Source organism: Rhea americana, unplaced genomic scaffold, assembly GCF_003343005.1.
Source record: "Rhea americana isolate MKP2758 unplaced genomic scaffold, rheAme1 scaffold_126, whole genome shotgun sequence".
Lineage (NCBI taxonomy): Eukaryota > Metazoa > Chordata > Aves > Rheiformes > Rheidae > Rhea > Rhea americana.
In genome coordinates this window covers 486,988-496,191 of record NW_028185328.1, presented here as the reverse complement: position 1 = coordinate 496,191, position 9,204 = coordinate 486,988, and the positions used below count along the sequence as shown (strand labels likewise).

Sequence of the window (9,204 nt, the reverse complement as noted above, 5' to 3'; positions counted from 1 at the left end):
GGCAGGCACTAATCCACCCTGTACAGGCCGCCCTGCACCCTGCCACCCTCCAGCAGTCTCCCCCAGGCACCCCGCATCACACCAGATTCACACAAGGTTGGTCACATCTCGCAGCAGTCGCCCAGAGCCTCAAAGAAACAGCGGGCGGCTGAAGTACCTCTTTCCTCCCSTCTGCCTCTGCTCCAGGCCGCCTGCCTCAGTAGCCTCCCAGGAGCAAGCGTGATCCCCAAGTTTCCACTCTGTGGCCAAGGAGTCCTGCCCTCACGAAAAGGCGTCTCCCGGTGAAAAGCAGTTTGGGCTTTTTGTTTTGGACATTATTGTTTTACATGTGGTTTCATCCCGGGGATAGGAGGCACAACAGGAACGTGAAGAGTTAAAGGCAGAACAAGTTTGTTTTCAAGGGAGAAGACCAGGCAAGGAGGCTCAGGCTCATGAACTCGGAGGGAGTTTTGTTGCTGGTTTTGGGATGCATGGGAGAAGCAGGGCAGGGCTCTCCACCTGAAGTCAGCAACTGGACTATGATCAGTGTGACCTGGCACATGGATATGTTGGGAGCACAGTCCCTAGCCAGCTGCTCACAAGGGAGATAGGTGAAGCCCTCCTGAATTTCAGCTGCTTGCCATCAGGCAACAGAAAGAACAGGGCTAACCGAACAAGAAGACTCAAGAGCTGAGGGCGACAGAGCAGGGCAGAGCAGTGTCCTCAACCAAGATGGCACAGGCCTACAGCACCTGGGAAGGGTGCTGATAACAGGTCCACTAACAGTCCTAGACAAGGCAAGGTGAGGAGTCAGGATCCATCCAGAGAGTCCCGTCAGGAACAGCAGAGCCAGATACAAGACTGGACACAAGGCTTGAATACAGATCCAAAGTCCATTCAGTAGATGGGGCTAGAGACAAAGCTATCTAAAACAGAGGTTTAGAGTACCCCTACAAAAGCCAATCAGTAAGCAAGAAACAGGCACATATACACCTACAGCATAGCTCAGACCAGGTCTAAAAGCTTTTGTCTGAACTTAATGGAGTTTCTGGGCCTATGGACAGACAGTGTGGGTGGAGGGCCCAGGTGAAAACAGTGAATGTGATTAAAGACTATTGATGTCCTCAGACTTGACACTTACTCCAAAAGGGGCTCCATCGTATTTGCAGAAGATGCAGTAATGTGATGTATCTGATGTGCAGGGCTATATGTTTAAATCATTCTTTGTCCTCTATTTGTTAAATGTTTCAGCAAGCGCCCAATGATAACTCAGAAACTGAAGTGGAGGAGCCCAGCATACCACCAGCTGTTGAACCTTCTGAGGAACAGTCACCTATAGTTGAACTGCCAGCCTCACTGGATGACTTATCTGTGGTTGAAACACCATCATCAGCAGAACAGCCACCTGTTGTAGAATTGCCAGTGTTTATAGAACAGCTAGTTGTTGAAAAATCACTARCATCTGAGAACCAGTTATCTATGGTTGAATCTCCTTCATCCACAGAGAATTCACATGGGGGTAAATCATCAGCATTCCAGAAACACTTGCCAGTGGTTGAATTACCTCTGTCTGAAGTTGAATTGACAAAATCTGGGTCCAGATCTTGTCTGGCTGAATCTGTAGCCTATGAGGACAGGTCATCTGTAGCTGACACTTCATCATACGGCATCAAGTCCTCCGTGGCTGAGGCACCAGCACAAGAGTCATCTGCAGGTGACTTGCCAAGTTTCAAAGTCAAGATAAACACATCTGAATCCGCAAGAGCTGGGGCCAAAACACCTGAAGCTGGGTCATCAACATCTGTAGTCATGCCAACAGATAATATGAGTGAAATACTGGAGCATTCAATGGTGTATGAAGATCCCTTGGAAGTCTCCCTTAGGTACATGGAGAAACATAATATTCTGCAGATATTTCAGGTGAAATTTCCCTTTCCCTTTTCCGTCCAGAGGCTGGCTTGTGAAGCTGGGCTAAAGTTAATTTGTGAGCATTGTACTAAGTTTTCCCTTCCTCTGGATCCCTCCTTGTCTTGTGCTTTCTTGAGTGTAAACTGTAGAAATGGACACTTCATCATCTTCAGAGGTTGAAAGAGATGTTAGGAAAAGAAGGACTTGTGAGCACTAATAAATGTTATCCCGAATTTTGGTGCTTTTTGATGAGTTACCATTGTTTTGTGGTAGTAGCATGGGATGAATAAAAGCAAAGAGGAATAGAAAAAGGAATCTTTTGATTGCCTTTGAAAGGAATTATTCCAAGTCCCAAGCATTATCCCAAGTTCCAAACACTTAGGCGTTTAAGAAAAGGGGACTTAAGTTATGATCTTGAAAATCCTCCGAAGCTTTTAACTTGTTAAAAGTTTGAACTTTTGAACTTGTTATCTTTGTGCTTTGCTGCCAGAAATGCCCAAGCCTGCTCTCAAAAGGGGAGAAAGGACACTGCAATGTCTGCAGCTTTTGGGGCTAGCATTGGAGCAGAAAGAGCAGCCACCTGCTTTCCGAAGGACTAACGGTTCTTTCCCTCTGTTTCTGTCTGTCTCAGGAGATCACAGAAAAACTGGTGTACAAGAAGCCTGATGACCCCTTGCAGTTCATGTTGCTGCAGGTATGGCGTCTTGTTGGGGCTTCACAGAGACTGTCTGTTAGGGCCGCCGCAGAAAGCCAGCTTATCCGAGCATGCCGGAAACATGGTGAATCCATGATTATTTCTTTCACTATGTGTTTGTTCACTTAGGAGGAGGAGGAGGGAGACAGGGTAGGAGCAGAGCGCCTGAGGTGCAAAGACCCACACATGCTCTAAAGGGAGAGGGAGGAGAGGCATGGGAGGATGGGTATGCGGAAAAACTCAGGGTGGGTTGTGGTGGGTGTGCCCAGGAGACACTGAGAGGTGAAGGGAAGTTTGAGGACAGAGGTAGGGCCTATCTGTGTCCCTATGCTGCTTCTGTAGTTCCCTCCTTCTAACACTGGGATGGAATGTCTCTCCTGCCTGCCCACCCCTACTCAGGAGAGCTGTCTCTGCTGATCCTGGGAGAGCTTTAAAGCACAGGAAATTCAAAGTCTGTGGAGCAATAGTTTGGGAGTGAATTAGAGAGAAGGAATATGAGGAGCTCCTTGGGGAAAGGAGGATTCTAAAGGAAAGAGTGAAGCCAGAGAAAGAGAGGGGGTCCTTTCCTTCACTGCCCTGCAGTCTATCAGCACAGCCTCTGTGATTTGTTGCTGGGTTTGCCTTGTCATGAAGTGTACAGAGCCTGCAGAGGGATAGCAAGGTCAGTTCTGGGCACTGGTGGTAGGATATTAGACCCCCAAAATGACCCCTTTCCTTTTATTCCTGCCCAGGTACAATCTATGATAAATGCCAGGCAGGCAGAAATGGAAGGGATGTTGGAAGAGGATGAAGATGCGGAGTTGTTTTTCTGACAGATCATGTCCACTCCTTTTGGCCCCTGCTGACCTTGCTAATGTGATGTTGCACAGGCCTTGCCAGCACCATGCTTTTGCAGTCTGTGGAAGTAACTTTGAACAAGCTTGCTGATACCTCTGCTTCCTGGTTTCTCTATTCTGTGTGCTGTACTTCCAATCTTTGGGTTTAAATCCTGCAACCATGTATTGATTTCGATACACAAACTCCCTTAAAGAGCGCATGGATATGTCTGCATGTATGGCACATTTTGAGAAGGCAGGTCTGCTGAGTTCTTTTGTGGTTTATACATAGAAATGCACAAATCCCACATTTAGGCCACCCCTAGGCTCTACTTTTCTGTGCAGAGAAACCTAGCTCAGATGATACAAGCACAAAAGCAACTAGAATTAAAAAGAACCCCTGGACAACCAAGCCAGAGCCCTATCTTTTTCATGCTGCTTTGAAGGGCTACTATCTCCAGCTATGCAGTAGCTAATGCCCATCTAACACTTTGAAGTCTCTCTTGAGAGAGGTTAGATCTGTGGTTTTCCCCCCTGTCCCCAGAGCTCCTCTGATGCAAGCAGCTGTTTTGGTACCTCTTTTACACACTGCAGCTAGCTGCCTCATCCTTACCTATCCCTGATTTTTTGTGTTGCCCTGCCTGTATCATTGGAAGAGTAAGTGTGTATTTTGATAAACAGAGCTATAAAGCAACAGTTGTAGGCACTCTGTGGCTTCAGAAGACATCGCCTCTCCAGAGTGTGGGAGAGGAATAAAAGTAAACAAAGCAAAAATGAGCACCAGTAGGCCAGGAAATTGAGAGTTATGGTATACTTTGCAAACATGTCATTTGAACTGCCATTAATTCTCAGAACAGTTATGATCCTCAGTTTCATAGTATCAAAGTATCTGTGTCCACCCTCTAAAGGAAGTTTGTTTTTCCTTTACTTGTTGCTCGCCTGAAGACTATTGAAAATGTGCAGTAGAGCATAGTGGTATTTTGGTTTCATTTCTTACGTATGTGTAGTAGATGCCAGAAAGCTGTTCCGTCACGACAGACTTTTCTCTTTTTTTTAGGCAAGTGCCCTAATTCCATGATGGATGGTAGCACGTTCCCAAATGATTGTCTCAAGGGCTATGAAAAAAGCACCACAGAAACTTATCTCCTATCTATCTATTTTCAGTTAAAAATCTGACAATTAGGTTGTGTGATGCTCCACAGCAGAGTTTGATCCAAAACAGTTTGGGAATCACGGAGGCAAGTATTTGGCATACAAATTCTGTGTCTGAGAAGAGCTGCCTCTCTATCCAAAGCTCTCCACAAAGATTAGCTAACTCATGTGTTTCCAGGTTAAAGGCAGGCAGCCCTGCCAAGCACTCCTGTCATTCATAGGACAGGCAGGTTTTCAAGGTACTGCAAGCCTAAAAATTCCTAAAGATTCTAATAAGATCTTCATGGGTTTTATAGGAGGTTTGCTGTAGACTTAGGCAGTTAGGTCCCATTGAAACAGTGAGATGTTTTTGAAAGCCCTAAGTATCTTCAGCAAATGGAAGAATTGGACCCTTATTGAAAAAAAGAGAGTGATTGTTATACAGCCTGGTATATGATCAAGAATTTATAAGCAGCCTTGTACACATACTTCCTGTGAATGCCGGGAAGGTGCCAATGCACCTCTGTAAAAGAAGGAGAAATGAATAGAAGATTATCAATGTCACATGAAGATATTGACTGAGGCCTTTTCATGTCTATGATAATTAGCCAACATATTTTCCAAGAGATGGAGAAATTGGCATATCTTTGAATTTTGTTGTAAAATGGGATTAAGGTGCTTTGGGGTACAGCTTTAGCTCTAAATTTCCTAGTTTTCTATCATTTTGTGTGTTATTCTCTTTTATGTATTAAAATTTGTGATCTACAATATGTCCTTAGACTACAGGGACATGGCAACATCTTTATGTTGGCCTCAATGGAATTATGCAAGGAAGACTCCTTAAATTCTCTTTCAGGTAACTGAAGTCAACTGGAAAGTAGCCTTCTTYTAACAGGTGCTGGAAGTTTGCATGAGAAGCCCTACCCAGCATTTCTCAACAATTTCAGAGGCAAAAATATTCCTTTGGTGGCCTGGCCACTTTATCTCATGCTACCAAWGTTGCTGTGTGGTGGCAGGAAGTCTTCTCTGGTGCACATAAAAGATGCTATCCTTTTAATTTCTCAGGAGGTCCCTCTCCTATGGGAAGCAACAGCTGTGTGGACACATGGCTCCATTCTAGATAGCTGTGCAAGCCTTTAATTGTGTTTGTGTAGATAACAAGAGATTGGAGAAGATAGTAGGCCAAGGATGACTCTTCTGCTCTCACAGACTTAGTGGGGAGTTGACACAGCTTTGAGCAGGACTTTGACAGGAAAACTTGGGCAAACCACTGGCAGCCTTCTGAAAATTTTTCTTGCTTCTGCTCAAGCCTCTCAGATGACTGGATTATGTTTTAAGCTGATTTTTTCAAGAAAAAATAGACTGTGAACTTACATTTATGAAAACAAAAACGCATCCCCCAGAAATTCTGCAGATTGTTGTGTTTAGGCTAATACAACGGAGCCGTCCTTTTTGTTTGGCTTCAAACTTTTGCTGAAAAATGCATCTTAACTCTAGAAAAATTCTACCTCACATTATGCCACTAATATACCACTGGGGTGTGTGTGTGTATGTGTCTGTGTGTGTGTAGGTTTTTCTGCTGTGAAGAAAGGCAGAAAAGTTACATTTTAAATGGAAATGTTTACTGTAGTCCTAATTCCACAATGACTGTCTCTCTTCCTTAATTTCTTTCCCAAATCAATGGATCCATGTTTCTTGTTCATAAGTGGAGATTTATCAATATGACATTAAACTGTCATTAAATTTCTTGCCTTGGGTGCTCTGAAGGAATTAATGGTTCATTGTGTGTAACCAAAACTATTCCATATAAGTCCTTATGGCATGCTAGTCACTGTATGTTTGAATACCCTCCAGTAGTGTGCTAAGCAACGTGACTAACATCTGTTGTTTGTTCTTTCCTCGTCCTCACAAGGGAGATGTCTGTGCACTGAAGTGCATTCTTTTTAATGGAGTATTTTGTTTTTTTTACCCACACCTGTGTATTGCTATGTGTTTCTTATGGATAGAAAAAGGTCATGGAGTAAAAGGTGGGGAGGCTGGAGATAGTCTGTAGTTCCCAAGAGTGTTTGTTCTGTAGTTTGAGCTGGGCACCAAGGAAGCACAGTCTTTGCACAGGCAAGATTTGTTGACCCATGAACAGACACAGAAACATGATATTCAGTTCAGCTAGCAAATAGCATGGTCTCATGCTATACAGACTGTTTCTGTTGTGAGCCTTACTGTTCTGTTGTGAGCCTTGTATTCCCCTAGAAGCAGGATTCAGAGGGGCTAACCACAGAGAAATTGTGCTCACCTTGAAAATGGTGTTTTGGATCAGAATGCCAGATTTTCCTTTTCTGCCACCTCTGTACAGAACTTAAAACAACTCAAGTGTCCAAGCAGTGCTAAAGTCACCTGCGTCACCACCTCTAACCAAATCGCAAAAGAATGTTGTAACTGCTGATTAAATATCCTTTGAAAAGAACATGCAGTCTCTGCTCTGCTTCTTCGTTAGGTGGAGGGCGCAAGCAGGATAGCTCTTCAGTGGCCAGCCACTTAGAGCATGARACATTTCATTGTGACTCACTGAATATGAATCATTGCTACATAACACCAATTTTAAGCTAGTTTAATGCCACTGATTTCAAAGTTTTGCAATCATGAGAAACTTAAAGTAGGCAGCAGTGACTATTCATGGTTTTCATGTCTGAAATGGAAGAAATTAACCTCTGGGCAAAGTCTGACAAAATGTTGAGCTTGAGAGAGCTCAGGCTAAAGCCTGGGGGATGTGGAAGTGCACAAAAAGGAAATATACCAGGGCAAAGTGATCAAATCCTATTTGATGTGCCTTCCTTCTAATCAGGGTTTCTTCAAGGGAGAGCTTCTCTTGCCCATTCTTACAATATGAAATACAGGGTGGGTGGTGGGGAGAAGAAAAAGAAATACTCCTTTATGGTTAGCTCTTGATACCTGTGGCAGCATTCCTTTTTTGGGACTGCCTTCATGGGCTGCATGGATTTAGCAGCATCACCAAGAGTTCTTGGCTGTGCCTTGACACACACAAATGAAAAGGGAAACTTTGAGATGTTGAGGCAACAGTGGTTGGCCAAACAGCTCCTTGCCATCTTCTCCTGGGAATGTTGCTGCACAGCAGCGTTAGAGAGTTAGTTGGAGTTAGTTAGTTAGACAGGCAAAGCAATCCCAAGAGATTTCTATACGGATAATTCCAGAGCGAAAACTGTTAGCAGACACTGCTGTGCTTGGTCTGTATTAGAAAGACCTGGTATGAATGAGTGGAGAGGCTTTTCCTTTCACCCTCAAATCTGTCACATCAATTCCCATACAACTGTCCTCCAAGGCAGGAAGAGCTCACATTTCTGTACCACCGAACTTGCTGTCTTTGAGCACTAAGAAGGCCATCTCCATGACATATCCAGCTAGCAGTCTGAAGAAAACTTTCTATACTCCCAATGCAGAAGACTGGAGAAACTGCTGGTGTCATTTCATTGATTTCATTAATGTCATTCATGTCATTTCATTAATGTCATTCATTCATTTCATTCATGTAATTTAATTAATTTCAGTGCAATAATACCATAGAAGAAACAAATGGGATGAGATGAGACAAATGAGATGGACTCATATGCTTTTTTGCATGATGCTATCTACTTTGAGACCAAATTAACCTCTTGTCCATCATCACTCATTACTTAAACTGGTGAGATTTGGAAGAACGGAGACTACACAAAACCAGAGTTAAAAAAAAGGTGCACAGGTACCTAGTACAATTCACCATAGTAAAAAAGTAGGCAATGTATCTAAGGTAGTGAGGTACCCAGCTTACTCTAGAGCTTTGAAAATTTCACTACAAACTGATAAGCCTTTAAGTACCTCTCTTCCTTGGAATCATCTGGTCCAGCATTTAAAAATTCTGCTTGTGAAAGAGGAGCCAGGATCCATATTAGAGTTAGGGAGTTTGTGAGAACAGAGAAGTGACCTCTGTCCTTCCTCATTCCTACCCCTCAGTTTATTTTCTAGTATAAAACAGGAGATAGAGGTGAATAAAGATAAATGGAATAGCACAATAGTTTGTTAATGAGAGCATTCATGTCATCATAGAAGGCCCTTGAAGAAAAATAGTCCCCCAACATGAGGAGCTGTTGATGTTTAGATATACAAGTAGTGATTAGGGAGATGGATATATTACAATGCATACAAATGAGCCATTAAATAGCCAAAGATTTTCAAAAGTGACTCAAAGTTGCATAAACATCATAAATGCAAAAAGAGTCCCTTTGCAGGGCAGAGAGTGATATCTAGCCCTTTTTTGTTTAAACATCACCTTGGGTTCAGCATAATATCCTGCCTCTTTGCAAGGAGATCCAGGAAGGATAGCATGGTGTAGTCCTGCACACTACATGAATGTTTTTTTTTTTCTTTCCTCCCAGTGTTGTCAGCTGTCTGAGTCTCCACAGTACTGAAAGCAATGGGAGCTCTGCCCTAAAACCAGCTTTCAGCCCTGTGGCACTGAGTATTGATTTTGCTTATTATTTGAATCCTTGGTAGCATAACAGAGCTATCTCAGGAGAGACTCCTTGGATATGGTATGATGCCACGATGCTGATACATGTTTGACATAGTGGATGAGAGTACAACACACGGAGGGAGCTCAGCCAGTTTTCTAGAGCAATCTAAAGC

The 9,204-nt window shown here is 43.4% G+C and overlaps 1 protein-coding gene across 1 annotated transcript in view; it reads left to right on the top strand.

Moving 5' to 3' along the window:
- TEX55 (testis expressed 55) overlaps window positions 1–6,975 on the top strand; it is a 7,312-nt gene extending 337 nt beyond the window's left edge. The window contains exons 2-4 of the mRNA XM_085326046.1: window positions 1,231–1,899; window positions 2,519–2,581; window positions 3,313–6,975. Of these exons, the coding sequence (XP_085182172.1) occupies window positions 1,231–1,899; window positions 2,519–2,581; window positions 3,313–3,393 (813 nt within the window). The 3' untranslated portion in view covers window positions 3,394–6,975. The remainder of the gene's footprint in view (window positions 1–1,230; window positions 1,900–2,518; window positions 2,582–3,312) is intronic.
- The last annotated feature ends 2,229 nt before the right edge of the window (window positions 6,976–9,204 follow it).